The sequence below is a fragment of the Phaseolus vulgaris genome, chromosome 4 (assembly GCF_051622355.1).
Source record: "Phaseolus vulgaris cultivar YP4 chromosome 4, ASM5162235v1, whole genome shotgun sequence".
NCBI classification, from domain to species: domain Eukaryota; kingdom Viridiplantae; phylum Streptophyta; class Magnoliopsida; order Fabales; family Fabaceae; genus Phaseolus; species Phaseolus vulgaris.
The window spans coordinates 39,990,574-40,011,062 of NC_143501.1; the positions used below are offsets into that span (position 1 = coordinate 39,990,574).

Genomic DNA, 20,489 nt, shown 5'->3' on the forward strand with positions numbered 1-20,489 from the left:
AATGAGGTGTCATATGATCAATAACACCAGAGTCTATAATCCAAATATTCTCAGTACTAGAAGCATTAAAGTATAAGAAGCTAGAACTCTTACCACTCATGGTTAAAGAACAAGAGCTAGAAGTCTTGCTAAGAAAGTTCATTAGAGCTCGTAAACGTTCCAACTCTTCTTTGTTGAGAGTTGGGACCTCCTCTGCTACTTGAGGGAAATGTAGGGTTGGCGCACTTTTAGAGTCAGATGATGCTTGATTAGCATGCCTTTATATGGTACCTTTGAATCCTCTGGTACGTTCCAAGACCTTCTCCTTTTGCATGAAGTTTGAAACACCTTTCCTTAGTATGACCCGTCTTCTTACAATAGTTGCGCCAACGATCATCACGATTAGCCTTTGTGGGAGGATTTCCAAATGAAGGGAATGAACCTCTTATAGGGCCCTTGCCAGTGGCCAGAGCTGAACTATCAACAAAGTTGTCAGTAACTAGAGTTGAACTATCAACGAAGTTGTCCCCATCCAACATTATTGACCTCCGAGTTTCTTCCCCTTGTACAATGTGAAAAACTTTTGAGAGAGAATGGAGTTTTTCCTTACCCAAAATCTGAATCCGAATTGGATCAAATTTAGAGTTCAGTCCATAAAGAAATTTAAATATTTGTACCCTTTCAAGGAATTGTGCTAATGTGATAGAGTCATATGTGCACTTCATTTTCAAATTTTGATATTGATCTAATTTGATCCATAAACCATTCAACACACCATAGTAGTTTGTTACTAAAAGGCTCCCTTGGTTGGTATTGAAGATCTTGTTTTCTATCTCGTAGCATGTTGCAGTATTCTTTTTCATAGAGTATGTATGACAAAGGTTTTCCCAAATCTCCTTAGCAGTGGAGAAGAACATACAATTTCGGTTGAATTCCATAACCAGGTCATGATAAGAGAGTCTTCATCGTCTTAGTCTTTATATTTAGGATCGGTATTGGCTGGAGGGTTCCCTTCTAGGAAATTCAATTCCTTCCTTCCTTTAAGGGTAGCATGAACCAACTGGGCCCATTTCCATCAAGACGATAGTTGCTTTGCAACACCTGCAGATCATGGGAGCTAAGAGGGGTTGTCTTTTTAATCGACATCGGTGAGAGTTGACAACAATGAGACAAAATCAATTGGGCTTTGCAAATCGACAAACAACTAGTGGTGGTCCTGTTTGAAAAAAAAACGTCGGAATAATTTTTCGACAGCAGCAGTCAACAACGGTTGGCGGTGGTAGTGGTGGTCAACGGAGAAAAAACAAAAACAGTTGCAACAATGAAGACTACCCAAAAAAATTATTACAACAATGAAGGTTGCGCAGAAAAAAAAAAATGCAGAAACAAAGTGTAGATAATTACAGTCTCAGTTTATAGACGGTTTACAACCTAATTAAGAAAAGAAATTGTACTGTCTAGGCCGAAAGGTCAACCGAAAGGTTGTACCAAAAGTCTCGGTCGAAAGGTTAAATATAAAAAATAAATAAGTAAAATTAAATTAGTTACTGTAGCAAAGGCCATAAGATGGGCCCAAATATACAGGTGTGTGTTTACAAAATGTTAGGTGCAAAAAGAAAAGACTCAGGTAACTTTTAAGCTCAATAAGAGAGCCTTATAAATAGAGGTTCAACCCAAGAGGTAAGTAAGAGTGAATTTGTTTGATAATTAACTATACCAATTCTAACTTTGACATCGGAGCACCTTTCAGGTACACACAGCCATCTGTGAGAGGAGACCGAGACCAAGAACCGAGAGATCCAATTAACCTAGCCCAGAGAAGTGAGAGTGTACAAGTCATATCCAGGTCCAAGCCGAAAGCCCAGACCGACAGCTCGCACTGAGAAAGAAGACCGAGAAGTCAACAGTCTCAGAAGAAAGATGATTGTTTCTAGACCCTTGCCAGAACAGAAATAATAGGTAATGTAAACAAGAAATAATAGATAATTAAAGCTATACAAATCAAATCACTAAAAAATATCAAATGTATTCTAATAAATAAAGAATGAAATTTACACTTAATTATAAAATAATTATCTCTGCAACAAACTACATAAAATATATAATTTAAATCTCTCTTTGATTACATATTATTGATTTACAATTAATTAAAAACGAAAGTTTTACGAAAACGAATTTTGAAACTATTTTTAATAGTGCATCTCCCAACTCTAAGTTTCCTCAATTTTCACCATACATTATTCTTACGAATTTTGTTTACAAGTTACAACTTTATTTTGACTGCTTTCCTCATGAGTTAATTTGTGAAAATTAAAACAAAATAAAATGTTCAAGTCAACTCTTTCTTCAGTCTCTTTTCACATAGACCATTTTTCATGTGAAATTAGGTAAACGTGTTCAACTATCTATTATCATGTTAAGTTCCCATCTAGACCAAAGTAGAAGCAAAATCGCATAAAAACAAAATTAAAACCGAACATGTTGAGAAAATTTATAGCAATAATACTAAAAATAGACAAATGACCTAAATACGTGACCTAACACGTCCTAACTTGAATGCCATAGGAATTATTCTTAACTTTGTGTTTTATGAATTTTAGTATTTTTTATTTATCTCATATGCAAATTATTTTAAAATTTATTTACATTTATTATACTTTTTAACCTACCTCTTATATTAATTATTTTTTATTATAGCAGTCCTAATTATCTTAAGACAAATATCATGAATAAAAAATATTAAAATAAATTTATTCTCTCCCAGGAACATATTAATTAAGGAAGTAGAAGATTAAGTGAAGAGATAACATATTTGAATCTCAGTTAAATTCCTTTTAACAAAATCTAGGCATCTAAAACTCTTAAAATATAATTTTAGAAAAATAATACAACTTATTACCTATTTTAACATTTATAACTGATTAAACAATTATTTAATATTTCTGTATGTAGAAATAGCATCACCAGTAGTACACCAAACCTAACATTTGTTCTTACATAAATTTGCTATACGTTTCGCCACAAACGCTACGTTTAACTCTCTCTCATCTTTCTCTTTCTAGAATCTTTGAATGGTATCCAAAAACCCGAACCCGCCGGAGGGATTCTACTTGGATCCGACTGGCATGGCTCTCCCAGGGATGCCTCCCTTCGCCTCCGTCTCTGCCGCCGCCGCCGCTGTCTCCGCCTCCAACTCCTCGGAAGACGCAGCCAAGAAGATCCGCAAGCCGTACACTATCACCAAGTCGCGGGAGAACTGGACCGAACCCGAACACGACAAGTTCCTCGAAGCCCTTCAACTGTAATAAAGTTCGCTCCTTTTATTGTTGTTCAATTTTTGTTTTGCTTCTGAGAATTAGTCAGTGATTGAGGTTTAGAGCACGGTTGAGGTATTGGATAGTTGAATTTTAGTGCTCAGTGATGGTTTTCTGAGTTGCATGTGCTGAATTGTGTGTGAGGGTGTGGGAATTAGGGTTTGGGGCTTGGTTTGGCGGAGGAAGAATTGGGGTTTGTCTTTTATGACGGCGAGTGTGTTGGAATGGATAGGGTAAAGCTTGGTTTTTTATGTTGAGTTAACATGGTCAAAGCATTGGTGAATTAAGGGCGTATTTGGTGTGATAAAATGTTTTATGTTTTTAATTTATTTTTTCAATACCGCTGTATTTTTTGTTCATTTTTAAATATTTAATGTACAAATGTTTGAAAATAAGAAAAAATTATGCGAAAATAAAGTATAATTTATGTACTTATTAATTGAAATAGGAGATAAATTAAAACATAGGGAAATCAGGTAGAAAACGTTTTTTTCAAAACCAAACTGGTCCACAAGTGTGGTATTGCTAATTTTAGCATGGATTATCGTTAAAACTTAGAAATGGTGAAGAATGGGATGAGATGCTTTGAAAGAGAGTATTGGAAACGATCATCAGAGCCAGTTTCTTATTATTTTCAGGATGTTTTGTTAGATGCTGGCATTGGCATAGTTATTTATTCTTTATGGTGTCAAATTATTACTGTTGGTTGAAACCCTGTCTGGCACACAAACCATGGTGAAGGAGTTTAATTTGAGATATCAATTGGATAAGGGGTAGATTCGGGATCACAAGCAAAGTGGGAATGTTCATTACCAAGGATAGAGAGTGGGGATTGGGGACATCTGGACAATGCTCAAAATTTTAATTTATACTAAAATAAAACAATAAAAGTTCTATTCCACGTACTCTTCTATTACCATTGTTGGTTCTGACCAGTGCTTGCTTTGCTCCATATATGGACTAGCCAGATTAATTGGAATTAGTTGTTTGAACTCTTACTATACTATTTTCGTTCTGATCTTTCCACTTGCAATTAAAATGAAAACTGCTTTTTCCTTAAAATAATAAATAAGCTAGGAAGAATAGGTGCACCTAAGCCCAAAGACATTGGCAATAACAACTTTAAAAAAGTAGATCAGACAAAAAAGGATTACTGCACTAATTAATCTACAGAATTACCTGAAGCTGTGTTAGTGTAGATTCCTCATTGTTTCAATTTATATGAACATATTAGGAAGATTATTACCTCTCTTTGTGGAAGAAAATATTTTTAAGTACAATATATATATATATATATATATATATATATAGTTTGAAGATAAGAACTCGACCTAAAAAGGAAAAAGAAAAGGATCTAATGGGGTGGTTTTTTAACCAAATAGGGGTAATTTTTCAGAAAAATTACCAAAATTAGCAATTTTTGAAAAATTTACCCATATGGGTGAGTCGTCAGCATGACAGGATTTCGTTATGAAGAAGTCGTGCATGCATGACACAAGTTTAGTGAAGTCGTATCAGCTTGACACAACTTTAGTGTTGAGAAGAAGTCGTGTTTGACCCAATCAACTTTTGATTAATGTTAATTGGGATTCGGTTTTAGTAAAAAGAAACCTCGATTAACACAACTACTTCTTCTCCAACACTAAAGTTGTGACAAACTGGCACTATTTCTACAAATCCAAACTTGTGCCATGCATGCACGACTTCTACACAATGAAGTCGTGTCATGCTGACACGACTTACCCATAAAATCTGTCTATTTCGGTAATTTTTCTGAAAAATTACCCTTGTTTGGTTAAAAATCCTAATGGGACCAAAGTGATGAAAAAATGCAATGCTGTGTAAGTTTTTGCTTTTCTGTAATAGAACTTCCCTGGAAACATATATGAGGGCATCAGAGAGAAACCATATACACAACTATTCAAAAAAATATTATTAAAATCAAAATACTCTTCAAATCATCTTTCTCTTTATTTTAAATTTAGGTAACATGATAATGTTGTTAATTATTGTGGTGGGAGAGCTTCATTGAAAGGTCATGACTTAATTCCATTCCCTAGTGTTGCAATTTAAAACTAGTGTTTGTTTCTGCCCCCTTTTGGTATTTACTACCATTTTCCACTATCCTCACATTGTTTTGCTCCTTCATTTGTTACCAGGTTTGATCGTGACTGGAAAAAGATTGAAGCATTTGTTGGATCAAAGACTGTTATACAGGTAATCCTAAATGAACAAAAAAGGAAGTGCATAATTTTCTTTAATATTTCTGGAGTTAAGTGTAGATATTTCATTTTAGTTTGTACAATTAAAGTATGCCTCCTCTCATTTTCTTGTTAAATTTGTTTTTGTTCTCAATTTTTTGGGAGGGAAGTCAATTGATCCTAGACTAGAAAATGCTTATTCAGTAATAAAATTTTGGGCCCAGGTATAATGTTAAGTGTGAAGATTTCATAGAAATAATTGGTTCAGATAAAATCCATGGTGTTGGGATGTGGTTAATTGATTATGTAGTTTTCAAATTTTTCTGAAGGAACTATATCTTGTTGGAAATGAAATGTCAAAAGATAGGTCTTATTCCCACCCACCCTTTAAAAAGTGCTATTTTATTCAACCATATTCTCTTGATTCACCATGTATTTCTCACTGGCATATCTGATGCTCTAGTAGTGTTGGTTTGTTGGCTTGCAGTCCATTTAAGAAAGGTTTTATGAGAAAAAAAATGTTAAACCTAATACCCATTTTAGTCCTGTTTTTTGAGGCAAGGTACTTTAATTTAAAATTTGAGGTATAACAGGAGTTTCCCGTTTTTTCTTTCTATTCAATGCAAGTTATTGCATTGTGATGCCATTGGGCTTTCTTCTACTTCATTGTAAAGCTCTTGTCAAACAAATTGTTTGTTCCATAAACTTGTAGATTAGTAGCATATATAGGTACTTTCTCTCCTATTGTGATCACTTTTTGATCTATGTAAATATATGCATCATTTTAACCATTTGATTTTTTATCCTTTATCATCACAATATTATTAGATTTTATAGCCATCATTCATATCATACCTCATTATTCTCTTAAAAAATGTGAAGGGCCACCTAAAAGCTTAGGTGTTAGATGCAGATCCAGCATGGTTTTTGTAATCTTTAACTTGGCTTCATGTGTGAGAGCAGAACATGGGCAAAACATGATAAATATTTTATAGAGAAGCAACTGCTCTAAAACTTTAAACTGATTGGTACTGAGTAGGGAATGGTTTTTCCTCTGAAAGAAAATAATGCAAATTGCTTTTGATGACATGCTGATCCTTTTGACTGAAAAAAAAAAACAGAAAGTGTGACAAGGAGCAGTATTTTATGTTAGATATTTTTTATGACAGAACATTAAAATGTAATTTGATCCGTGCCACCAACCACACTTATGCCCTGTTTGGATTGGGGTGGGGAGTTGTGGGGAGGGGAGAGAGTGGATTAGAGAGGATTAGAGGGGATGTGTGAGGTTGTTTGGATTGAGGGATGGTAGAGTGGATTTGTGAGAATTGTTTATTGAAATTTGTGAGTGATGTGATAGTTAAGAGATAATTTAGAAATTATTTTAAAAATATAAAATGTAAATTTACAAATTTATCCTTGTCAATAAAAAATATTTTAATAATGAATTATGGTATATTTTTTGTAAGTTTGAGTTAATTATTTATTTTCAATATATAATATTCATAATTACTCTTATTTTGGAAAAAATAATAATTTTGTGTTAAATTCAAATAAATTTATAAATATTAAAAATATAAATATAATAAAGGATAAATATATTTATAAAAATTAAAAACAATAAATACATAAAAAAAAATAAACAACAGAGTACAAATATAACAAAACAAATGTAAATACAATTATTAAGATTAAAAAAGTAAACATATAAAAAAAATTAAACAGTATCTTCTACATGAAAAAGATATAAAAACAATAAAAACATAGTAAACATATATATATATATATATAATAATTTAAAATAGTATTAATAAAAAATGTAAAAACATTAAACACGTAATAATGTAAAAAATAAAAACAAATAAAAATATTAAAGTTATAAAATAACAAACTAAGCAGTAAAAATAATAATAAAAACTGTAAAACCAACACATAATAATGAAATAATGAAGATAAGTAAATACATTTAGAAAAATAAAAACTGTAAACAATAAACATATATAAAAGAATATAATTACATTTATTAGAAATAAAAAAACAGTAAACATAATAAAAAAATAGTAACCACACTTAATAAAAAAAAATTCTAAATAGAAAAAAATATTAAAAACTTAAGTGAAGGATGAAGGCACTGGATAAGAAGAATAAGAACAAACTGGAGAACAAGAAGAAGAAAGTTTGTGATGAACAGAACCAACCAAACCAAAGAACCACTGCTCCAAGATGCAATCTGAAAAAAAAAACAGAATCAATTCAACACTTTTCTCACACAGGGAGAACCCCTTCTACTCTACCTTTACAAGGCATAGAATCAATTCTCGTTTTACCTTTAAAAGCCACAAAATCAATTCTCCTCTTACCTTTAAAAGTCACAATCAATTCTCTCCTACCTTTAAAAGCCACATAATCGATTCTGCACTATTTGGAAAAATCGAAAATCGATTCTGTGCCATTTGGAAAAATCGAAAAATCGATTCTGCACCATTTTGAAAAATCGAAAATCGATTCTGCACCATTTTGAAAAATCGAAAATCGACTCTGCACCAATTTACAAGGATAGGAAAATCGATTCTGCACCATTTGGAAAAATCAAAAATCGATTCTGCACTAATTTACAAAAAGACGTAAATCGATTCTGCACTTCCAAAATTCGGAAAGAAGAAGGAAACTGCTGCACCAGGCACTCTAATAAAGAAACTGAAAACTCACTGATGTCCACATTGTTTAATATTAGAATTGATGGAAGGGTAGCAACGTAAATGTCTATTTGTGCATCTACAATCAGCGCAAATCTTCTCAATTTTGCGAGAACTGAAAAAACTACTGAACCCGCTTGCTCGTCCGCACCCACGCCCTCACATATCCCGATCCCCCCTTCCTCCTCCGTTGTCACACCTAGAAGCAAACAGGGTGTTAGTGGGAAAATGCTTGGTTGTTGTTTTGGTTGAGACAGAAGTTTGGAGTTCTGCTGGCTTGAACATGAATGTTTGAGTTGTTAGGGCTTCTGTTATTGTTAACTTTTTAATATCAATAGAAGTGTAATTTTGTTTCATATCAACTAAAAGGTATATATGTTTGCTAAGCGATATAAAGAGGTGTGGAAGAGAGAGCAGAATGAGGGCGAGAAGAGAAGTGATAAAATGACTGAGAGAGGTGTGAAAGAGAGGGAGGTGTAGAAAAGGGATAGAGAAAGGGAGGTGCCATAGAGATGAAAGGTCAGAGAGAGGTGCTGCACAGACAGCACACACTAAAAAAAGGTCAGAGATGAGAGAGTTTGCAGTGACAGTGATAGAGAAGAGGAATTGCAAAATGCTTTTAATTTAGATGTTATTCGAGTCAAACTCTAGGGAAAGAGAAACATCAAGCTGAAACCTTTTGTTTGTAAGACATCACGTATGCTTTATTTTTACTGAGAAAAAAGAATCAATACAAATAGAGAAGATTTGATATCCAAAGATGTGATATGCGAATAAATAAAAATGTTTCAAATAGTACATATATAATCTATAGTCTTAATTATATAATATCAACTCCTAATTTCTATAATTATAACAATTTGAAATCCCTTCATTTTACTTGACAAAAAAATCCCCTTTAAAATTCCCATCATCATGAATTTTCTTTGCATTTGATATCCAAATCCAAATAACTCATTTTGATATGTTATGTGGTATTTTAAATCCATTTAAAGCATGAATGCCTCTTTCAATTCCTCATCCAAATACACTATAATTTAGTTTAAGGACTAGTAATAATTTCTACTGGTTTTGTAGATACGTAGTCATGCACAGAAATACTTTCTAAAAGTTCAGAAGAGTGGAGCAAGTGAACATCTTCCGCCACCCAGGCCTAAAAGAAAAGCGGCACATCCATATCCTCAAAAAGCTTCCAAAAATGGTCATAATCTTTTGGCATATTTTTCGTTGACAATTTAAGTAGATTTACATCTACTAATTCGAAATTGATATTTGCCAGCTCCTGTACTCCCACAAGTATCAGGATCTTTCCAGTCTTCATCTGCTTTGCTTGAACCTGGATATATCCTGAAGAATGATTCCCCAGCAATGCTTAAAATTCCTATGAACACTGTGGTGTCATCCTGGTCAAACAACACCTTGCAAACTGTCAATTTATCCCCTGGTATTAAATGCTAAAATTTTCTATACCTTTATTTTATTGATCCTTGGATTTTGTTCATGAAAGGTAGACTGTTTATTGGAGATACTTGTTACGAATTTTTTTTAGAGATACTAACTACTTTCTTATATTTACTACATTATATGTTTATTTCAGTGACAAAAGTGAATAATCCTTGCAGTAGTGGTGAAAGCATTCCTAAAGTGCGCCCATCTGGTGAATCTAATGGTCAAGGACCTCTTCTAGGGAATAAAATCCATCCATTGAGAGGCAAGAATTTAGTAGTTTTCCTTTATAGTTTGAAGTTTGATTTTTTTATGGTTACATGCATGCATCATGAGTTTAAGGAATATTGTCATTCAGTGTGTGCTTTATGCGAGTTGTATACTAAAAGCTAAACTAAATGGGATTGAAGTAACTTAATTTTCAGTCTTGGACACGGATCTTAATAGGATTGTCTTGTGCTCCAAAATTTCACTTGAACTGTGATATAACTGAAGTGCTGAAAATTATAAGCTTTCAGCTTTTATTTGAATTCAACAAGTATGATGTTTTAGGTACTCATTTCATCCCATATTCATCATGTCTTGAAAGCTGTTTGAGTAGCTTTATACAAACTCCCACTTTTGCCCACATACAGACAGACTTAAAAATTCCTTATAAAAATATTACTTTTTCTTGTCATTCAAGTTTCAATTTTATAGTAATATTGATTCTTATATTCATTAATGTCTTGATTATAAATTAACAGTTTAATTTTTATAATGCAGTTCTTCCAGATTTTACTCAGGTATATGGATTCATTGGCAGTGTATTTGATCCAAATGCAACTGAGCATCTGCAGAAACTAAAAAAGATGGACCGTATAGACGTTGAGACAGTATGTTTATGTTCCTCCGATCCAGTATTTGTTATTCTTTTGGGCTAGATTGGATTGTGCTATAGATACTTATCAAATTGGTTTTTAATATGCTTCAGGCAATTAATTACTAGTCCTTAAGTGTATTTTGGTCTCACTGGATTTTCTAGAATCACTTTGAAATACCAGTTAATGTGATTTTAAATGAATTTTCATATGTTTGGTTTAACACTAAAGAATTTATTCTGGATATAGAATTGATTCCGAATTGAAACTACTTTATTAGCTTTTGCATTGGATAAAAAATTGTATACTGAATTTAGTTGCCAGCATGCTTTTATAATAAAAACATCCAAACATAAATCACATCACTTCAAAGCCAATTTTAACCAAAATCAATTTTGTCAACATTCAACCAAACATACACTAAGTTGACATTAAAGCTTTATTTGAACCTCATTACTACAGTTGTACAAATGAATTTATGCTTGTTCAAAAGTACTTACAAATGAATGTCCTTGGATATTTTTAGGTGCTACTGCTAATGAGAAACCTGTCTATCAATTTGACTAGCCCAGATTTTGAGGATCATGTAAGTATTCATGTCACTGATATTTAGATTTCTATAAATATGTATTATGTCACGATGAGTAATTGCCTATATAAGTACCATTTGTCTTTATAAGCATCATGAGAGTTCATTTTTGTAAAGTGTTATCTTTCTTTTTTGTTTCATTTTTTACTGTCATAATTTGGAATAAGAATTCCACGGTTGCTGTTGCAAGTGATCTTCTTATCCTTTTACCATGAGTATTTCTCTCCCTCTCTCTTTCTCTCCTATTAGGGGATTTCTTTTTTTGTATTATCAAAGAAAGCAAAAGATTATTTATAAGAATATGTTACTTTAGAAACAATTATCAATACCAGTTACTTGTTAACTCCATTATGTCAACTAATCAAGTGGTTGATATTTTATAAACTGTATATTCTTTGCAAGAAAAATGCAACTCTCTTGTAGCTTTCTGGATACCAATGTTTCATATGTTGTCAAGGAACTTATGAAATACCAGGCATGTGTCGATAGTTTCATTGTACTATCTGTAGTATTCTTATTCATTTTGTCCTTGAGCTAGTTCAAGAAACATAAAACTGGGATCCTATTATTAATGAGTTTAATTATTCATTGAAGCCTTATAATTGTACAAACTTTACCTGTCCTTATACTTTAGAAATCGTCCATTTTAGTCTCTACACATATTATTTTAATATCTTTTAGTCCCTGTATATACTAATTTTATCTCTTTTAGTCCCTATGATTTGGTCTTTACAGTTGAAAATATTTTCCTTTTGGTCTTTATACTTTAAAATCATTTATTCTAGTCCTTATAGTATAAATTCATAGGGATAAAAAGAAATTAAAAATAGTATGTATAAGGACTAAAATGAATGATTGAGTTAATTTCCAACGGAATCTTTTAGAGGAAAGAAAGAACAGTAAGGAACTGGATTTACTAATGTGCATCCATCATTATTCATACAGAGGAAGTTGCTTTCATCATATGAGGTTGAACCTGAGAGAAATAACTATCAATGTGGATAGACCATGCACAATAAGAAGTTGAAGAGTGCTAATGAGATGGAGGCGGAAAATGGCTCCTTTTCCCATCACTTGGATGCAGACAGGGTGTTATTATCTTCCATGATTTACTAAGAGCTCATGGAAAGGCACAAGGTGGAGATGTTCTAGTTACAGCTAATTTTTTACCCTGCTCTAGGTTTTTATGGCTGTTGCACATCATTGTAGCTAAGCAAATCGTTAATTCTCATAATTCAATCATGACTTTGTGTAAATATGAATCAACCTTTTAAAAAGAAAACAATAATGTGAGAATGTATAGTTATTTCCTAGTTTTGTGTAGGTCTGTACAGCACCTAATAGTGTATTAAATTCAACCAAACATCAAATATTTAGGAGCAAGAATGTTATATTCTAGTTTTGTGAAGGTCTGTACAGCACCTAATGTTTGTCTATTAGGTTCAACCAAACATTGAATATTTGGAACCAAAAATATTACACTTCCTAGTCTGTAGACATTGTATTAAATTTACCTATTTAAATGTTTATGGGCACATGATATGGAAATGATTATAATAAGCAAGAATATTACATTCCTAGTCTATTTGTTAAACTGCTGAAATCTAACAGTTAAAATAAAGACTTAAAACATACTTTTTAGTTCTTTAAATCTGCTAATATTTTTCTTAGTCTTTTCAATTAAAATGGATTGTTTGTCATTTTTACATTTCAAAATTGTTCTTTGTCTCTTTTCATTATCAGTGTGGACTGGTAATTTTTAGTCTCTAAATTTAAAGTTGGTGAAAATAATTTAATTTGGTTTTAAAAGATAACTTTAAAAAATTGTTAATATAACTAATGCATTTCTAATTTGATAAATGACTTTAAAGGTGTTTAAGATACCTTTTGCATTTCTCTTTACATTAGCAAGAATACCTTTTGCATACTCTATTACTACGGTCCAGAAATTAAGTCTGTTTTTGTTTTTTTACTTTATTTGTCATATTGTCACTAATGAAATTTTGATTTTGATATTGAAATAGTGAGTATGGGTAATGTTTTCTTTTACTTTATTATATTTTAAGGATTTAAAGTCATGAATAATTTTATCTTAAAACATTATTCAGTAATTTATATTTTGAATGTTTAAATTTGTAATAAATTATATCTTTAAAATTGTAATCAATTATATCTTTAAAATTGTTCAAAAATATAGTAATATTCACTTAAACTTATTTATACACAGAAAAGATAGACACTGATGTTATGAGACATTTTTGTGGTAATCTTTCATCTTTTTCTTTTTCGTAAAGTAGTTAAATAAATAAAAAATTGACATTCAATTTTGATTTACAGTTGAAAATGATGAATCAATGTTTATTATAATGCTTAGCATCCCCAAACCTAATGATATGGAATCAATTATCACTACTTTTTGTACTTCAGACATGGCATAACTAATCTTTCAATCATTGCGATTAGATGTAATGGATATTGATTATATATAGATTATATATATATATATATATATTTGTTTTTTTTTTCTTGTCCTAATCTATTTTTATATTTCATGTTTTCATGACTTGATTGTCTATCTTTTTAAATTTCATTGAAAAATGTTTTCAAAGTTATAGGCCTAATATTGAAAAAAAAAAAAAGAGTCATACTTGATGTTGTGGTCATTTACATTTTCTCTTTATGCAAATATTGTGTTAAAAAAGTTAAGAGATTAGTAACTTTTGTATTAAGATTTAGGCTCGTATCACGAAGGCATAAGTAAATTAATAGTGTAAATGAAATCATTATGATAAAAATTATGTTAAAGTCATAAAAGTTATTAAGCTCACAAAAACTTGAAAATATCTTTTTATTGTCATCAATCACTTTATATGCTCATAATTCTCTCGAAAAAACTAAAAGAAACCTATTTACCTTGTTGTAATTAGTTTAGTTACTGCAATTTTAATTTCAAAAGTTTCTAGAACTTTAGTAGTAAGTATATAAATTGTCTAAACGAATTCAAATTCACGTGAACACAACTTAATTTGTCCTTTGATATGTTTATCAATAAATTAATATCACAATCAACAAATATAACACTGATAGTGTTGAAAGATAAAAAAAAGAACACTTTCTGAAATTTAGGAGTTAAAAGAATCTATTTTTAATTTGAAATACTAAAATAAAAAGTGATTCAAATATATATATACAAAAATTATGTGATATAAGAAGTTCTCTAGAAAAGTGATTCAAATAAGTGTTTAATTATTTATATTTAAAATTTTAAGAAATTTCAAAATATCTCTATCAAAAATTTGATAACGACACAATTTGGTATAACTTTTTCTGAGATCTGATTACAAGTTATCTTCACAATCAAGTTTGACAAGATCATATAATATTAAAAGTGAGAAAACGAATCAAATTACTTTCTCATTCTATCACGAATTCACAAGAAAATGGATTACATTTTCTCACCACAATCTATATGATTTAAGACCCTAACCACCCTCAAAAAGTATGATAGTAAAGACAATTTCTTCCAATTTCATTTTTTTTTTCTATAATTCTAAAATAATCCTAGATCAAAAAGTTCAGAATTTGTATTTTCATTCATTCTCAAATTATACAATTTGTAGAACTTCTTAACTCTAGAATTCAAAATATATTTGTATTTTTTTTTAATTCTAAAATTTAAAATATATTTATATTTTATATTCTAGAATTTGAATATTCTGAATTATAGATGTCAGATGCTATTTTCTGAATATGAAAATATATTTCAAACTCTAAAATTGAGAATCAATATATTCTGAATTCTAAAATTCAGAATCAATGTATAAAATTTGAAATAATTTTTAAATTCAGAAAATACATTTTAAACTCTAGAAGTTGAAATAAAAAAATTATAATAATTTTAGAACGAGTGAGTATCAATGAAGAAAAAAAAAAGACAACGTTGTTATTTTATGTCTTTATGAAGTTGGAGGAAGAAGTTGCTCATAGTAAATTGGTATATTGATCCACCAAATTTTGAACTTGATTTGCTTTGTAAAAACCCAAGTATATTAAATTGGAAAAAATAAAATAAAAACTTATAAAATCCAACAATTCCTTTTATCATGTTAATTCAACTAAACTTGCATTCCTTTATGCAATGTAAACCTTATAAAGTTGAAATAAAAGAAAACGAGAATAAATTTTAGTAATAAATAAATAAAAATCACAATAAGAGCACTTTAAATTCTAAATCACTCACCATCATGATTTGAAGATTATGCGATGCACCTTTTAAGAAAGTCTCTTAATTTTATTTGTTTTCATCTTTGTTACTTTCCTTCTCATCTTAAACATCATATAAAGAAAAACAGAAGTTATAAAAAAAAATTATAATATATATTATATAGTTAACTAAATTTTAAATTAAATACATACTTTAAATTGTAAGTGTAAATAATTACTTCCTCATATTCATTAAAAAGAAAACTTTTTTACCTATTAAAAATCTAAAGCCAATGCTAAATGCAAATTTAAATACAACTATAACAATGAGATACTCTACAAATTCTTATTAATAAGGACCTCACACTAAAATTAGCTATAATGGAAAATTTTGAAGAAAAACAAGAGAAGGGGTTTACTTAAGAGAAAGAAAAATTATAAAAGAAGAAATAGAAAACATAGTAAATTTATAAAATTTTAAAAATCTTATAAAATGTGATAAAATATTTTAGAAGTTTCTAAAAATTTCTAGAAAAAAATTATTCTAAAAAAGAAAATTAAAGAAAAAAGTAGAAGACTGAATAAAAATATACATGAAGTCACATAAACCACCTTATTAATAAGAAAGTTATTCATATTATACTGAGTTTTGATCGTGAAAGAATTTTGATAATGTTAGGCTCAGTGTACTTGCATCAACTTTTCTTTTCTTTCTTTAACACTGTTTTTAATAGTTTTTCTACATCTATAAATAAAATTTTCCTGTCATTTACTCCACATAAATTTATAAGAGATTTAGCATCTTAAAATATAATAAATTTTAATATCTTAAGAAATATAAAGTTTTATCTCAGATTCTTATAATAAGAGTAGATTCTTATTTTAGAGATTTTTTTTAAGTAATGAATCATTATTGCAGCTACATTTATTCTTTAGAAAGACCATAAGTAATATAATTTACCTTTTTTTTTAGTTTAACCTTTTTTTATTCCTTTATGCTTTAACATTGTCATTAATAAAAAAAATATGAAAAATGATGTTATTATTCTTTCACTACTATAAAACACGCATGTTTTACAAAAAATTAAAATATTCATCTAAATATATATCAAGTTAACTTTTTTTATTTTAAAGAATTTTTAGAGGACGCTTTAAAAATAAATTAGATATTCATTAAGAAAATAAAAGAAAAATCAAATTAAAACAAAGTAAATACTTCACATAAAAAACGAGTTTAAAAATAGTTAAAAAAAGAAGGATATGCTTATATTTCAAAATAATCAAATTAAACCTTTATTACAATATTGAAGAAATACATGTACATTTTTTTTCTTAAATTTGATTTTCTAAGTAAGGAGATGGTTAAAGACAAAAGCATCATACTTATAATTTTAACCAAATAGGTTGTGAGCTTAAAAAATAACACACTGACATTTAAAATCACTTTAAAACATCAAATAACTTAAATTTCCCATCTTATATCTAAACATAACGCATTAGATGATTCAATGTCACCAAATTTTAAAGATATTATTTACTTTTTGAACCTATAACATGTTTTATCCAAAAACATCACCAGTACCCAAAATCCTTTTTAAAATAATCATATTTAAAACATGTACAAGAGAAGAATGCTAACCAAATGCAGAAAAGTTTAGTTGTCTTCAAATCTAGTGAGATAGAAGCGTACCAAAGTTAAGAATTTTTCTACATAACTTCAATTTAAATCAAAACAACGAATAATAGCCACCGACAAAGCATGTTAAAAATGCATGTCTTACCCTCCCCACTAACCCACAAACGTAAAGATAGAATAGAAACCATGGAGACACAAGTGCAGCAGAAACGTGAAGCGAGATACATGGAAAACACAGCTCTTTTCATTGATGTGTATCTCAAGAATAATTATGACAAATTAAGGTAGGTAGATGCAAACAGACAGACACATTTTCACAACACAAGACAGACACATTCTCACATTACAAAACTAAAAGCCTATGGAACTAAAAAAAAAGAAAAATGTCAGCATCCACCACCAATTGTTGACAGACAAACAGACACCAACAAGTTCATCATAAATTTAAAAACAACGGAACGATCTTTGGCATTTAGTCCACTTCTTCCATCTTGCTCTCCTCAGTACCATCCTCTTCCAATGGGGGCATGTCAACATCATCGTCACCACCATTCTCATCTTCATCAATGCTGAGTCCCAGCTTCAACATCCTGTGAATCCTCGAAGCAAAAGTGTTAGGATCATCAAGGCTGAAACCTGAGGTCAAAAGGGCTGTCTCAAAGAGAAGCAAGACAAGGTCCTTCACAGATTTGTCATTCTTATCAGCTTCAGCTCTCTTCCTCAACTCCTCCATTATACCATTGTCAGGGTTGATCTCCATGGTCTTCTTGCTAGACATGTAGCCACCCATGCTGTTGTCTCTCAGAGCCTGAGCCTTCATGATTCTCTCCATGTTTGCAGTCCATCCATACTCACCAGTCACCAAACAGCAAGGGGAATCAACAATTCTGTCTGAGACAACAACCTTCTCCACTTTGTCTCCCAGAATGTCCTTGATGACCTTGCAGAGTTCTTCAAATGATTTCTTCTTCTCCTCTTTCTTCTTTTTCTCTTCTTCAGTTTCATCATCCAGCTTCAAACCCTCCTTTGTAGCTGAAACCAATTTCTTGCCATCGTACTCCTTGAGTTGTCCGACTGCGTACTCGTCAATAGCATCCACCATGTACAGAACCTCATAGCCCTTCTTCTTCAGTCTCTCCAAGAAGGGTGAGTTCTCCACAGCCTTTTTGCTCTCTCCAGTGATGTAGTAAATGTCCTTTTGTCCCTCTTTCATCCTTGTAACATAGTCCTTCAAGCTTGTCATTTCATCACCACTTTTTGTTGAGTGGTATCTGAGCAAATCGGCCAATTTGGACCTGTTCTGGCTATCCTCGTGGATACCCAACTTCAAATTCTTTGAAAAAGAATCATAGAACTTGTTGTAATCTTCCTTGTTCTCTGCAATTTCGTTGAACATCTCAATACACTTCTTCACAAGATTCTTTCTGATCACCTTCAAGATCTTGTTCTGTTGTAACATCTCACGAGAGATGTTGAGGGGCAAGTCATCGGAGTCAACAACACCTTTCACAAATCCAAGGTACTCAGGCATGATCTCTTCACAATTGTCCATGATGAACACCCTCCGGACGTAAAGCTTGATATTGTTCATCTTTTTCCTGGTGTCAAACAGATCAAAGGGTGCCCTCTTTGGTACAAAGAGAATGGCCTTGAACTCAAGCTGGCCCTCCACAGAGAAATGCTTCACAGCCAAGTGCTCTTCCCAGTCGTTGGTCAGGCTCTTGTAGAAAGATGCGTATTCATCCTTGGTGATCTCTTCTGGCTTCCGCAGCCAAATTGGTTTCTGTTTGTTGATGAGTTCCCACTCGTGAGAAACCTCTTTGATCTTCTTCTTTTTCTTAGAGTCTTTCTCCTTGTCCTCGTCAACCTCCTCAATATCCCCTTCTTCCTCCTTCTTGGGCTCGTCATCTTCATCATCGCTAATTTCTTTCTCGGTTGTCTTCTCCGTCCATAGGTAGATAGGATAGCTAATGAATTCGGAGTGCTTCTTCACAAGATCCTTGATCCTTCTTTCCTCCAAGTACTCCAACTGTTCCCAATCAAAGAGGTTAATCAATCAGAAAAGAAGTACAATATAACAAATCAAGTATCTCAACAAAATGAGGTCAGAGATAAAGAACAATACCTGATCTTCCTTGAGGAAGAGAGTAATCTTAGTTCCCCTTCCGAGTTGTTCGCCGTCAGTGTCCCTAGTAACAGTGAATGACCCACCAGCCTGAGATTCCCAAACGTACTGTTCATCATCATTATGCTTGGTGGTAACGATGACTTTCTCCGCAACAAGGTAAGCAGAGTAGAACCCCACACCGAACTGCCCAATCATGCTTACATCCGCACCAGCCTGCAGCGCCTCCATGAATTCCTTGGTCCCAGACCTCGCAATGGTACCAAGGTTATTCACCAAATCTACAAATAACACAACACATAAAAGCACGGTCAGAGAAACATAACACAAATTCCTTCCAAATTAACATTCGAAACTCCGAACACTTTCATTCCAACTCATGCATTAATAATATATTACCTGCTTTAGTCATTCCAATGCCACTGTCAATAATGGAAAGAGTCTTGTTGGCCTTGTCAGGCACGAGCCGAATGAAAAGCTCTGGCTGAGCATCGAGCTTGCTCTTGTCGGTTAAACTCTCGAATCTAATCTTATCCAAAGCCTACATTTCAACCAAAATTAAATAAATCAAACACTGTTATATTCAAAGGGCAATGCTATCTAATATACTATCTTTACTATTAGGCAAATAACATTAACATTCCTTTACAGGACAATTTGTTTGTTCAAAACCAAGAGTCTCGATGCTAAGTGCTTCTCAGGGACAATAAATGTTAAAAATGTATGTTACTAGAACAATGAAGGATCTGTGTCTAAATTTCTCTCTCAAGACTTGCGAACTAATTTAAAACTTCAGATTGTTCCAATATAATTCTAATGTTTACTTTGCTCATTGCACTAACACTATACCTTATCGACAAAATTATTATTTACTCTGAAAAATGATACAGAACAAACAATACAAGAAAAACAAAACACAACCAACGTCAGGTTCATTCAGAACATGTTGACATACAATAAAACTGATGAATTTTCATTGGAGCAATGAAAAACCTGAAAGAGTGAAGGATAGAAGAGGCTTACATCAGAAGAGTTGCTTATGAGTTCACGCAAGAAGATTTCCTTGTTGCTGTAGAAGGTGTTGATGATGAGGCTCAGAAGCTGGTTGATCTCAGCCTGGAACGCAAAGGTTTCAGCATCCGCCATTGGATATCAGAAGCTAACCACAGAGAAGCAATCGCAAGCAGGAACAGAAGCGAATTGCAAGAGAGCAAAATGCACAAGCAGAGAAGAGCAAATCGCAGACAAATGAAATTATTGAAGGTTGAAGAAGATGAGAGGTTTATATAGGAAGGAGAATGCTATGAAACAAACAAACAAAGAGGTTCTGGAGTGTTCTACCTCTTTCTCGAAATGTTTGTAGTGAATGTCGTTTTGATTTTTTAGTTTCGCAGCAAAGTATCCGGAACTTTCCACCATCAAAACGGTTGTCTATAAGTC

At 31.6% G+C, this 20,489-nt stretch overlaps 3 protein-coding genes across 3 annotated transcripts; 1 reads left to right on the forward strand and 2 right to left on the reverse strand.

Moving 5' to 3' along the window:
* Positions 1 to 248: 248 nt before the first annotated feature.
* LOC150028057 (uncharacterized) lies at positions 249 to 917 on the reverse strand. Its single transcript, XM_090301031.1, has one exon. It carries the CDS (start codon positions 915 to 917, stop codon positions 249 to 251), a length of 669 nt encoding a protein of 222 aa, XP_090157157.1.
* A 2,024-nt stretch (positions 918 to 2,941) lies between these two features.
* Positions 2,942 to 12,645, forward strand: LOC137837576 (Homeodomain-like superfamily protein). Its single transcript, XM_068646601.2, has 8 exons — positions 2,942 to 3,280; positions 5,453 to 5,510; positions 9,268 to 9,391; positions 9,470 to 9,634; positions 9,788 to 9,901; positions 10,402 to 10,511; positions 11,023 to 11,082; positions 12,031 to 12,645. The coding sequence occupies exons 1-8, from the start codon at positions 3,051 to 3,053 to the stop codon at positions 12,088 to 12,090; spliced, it is 921 nt and encodes a 306-aa protein (XP_068502702.2). The 5' UTR covers positions 2,942 to 3,050; the 3' UTR covers positions 12,091 to 12,645.
* A 4,501-nt stretch (positions 12,646 to 17,146) lies between these two features.
* On the reverse strand, positions 17,147 to 20,489 carry LOC137837577 (heat shock protein 83). The gene is made up of 4 exons (XM_068646602.2): positions 20,073 to 20,489; positions 19,449 to 19,590; positions 19,050 to 19,330; positions 17,147 to 18,953 (listed from the first exon to the last, which is right to left on the reverse strand). Exons 1-4 carry the CDS (start codon positions 20,193 to 20,195, stop codon positions 17,397 to 17,399), a joined length of 2,103 nt encoding a protein of 700 aa, XP_068502703.2. The 5' UTR covers positions 20,196 to 20,489; the 3' UTR covers positions 17,147 to 17,396.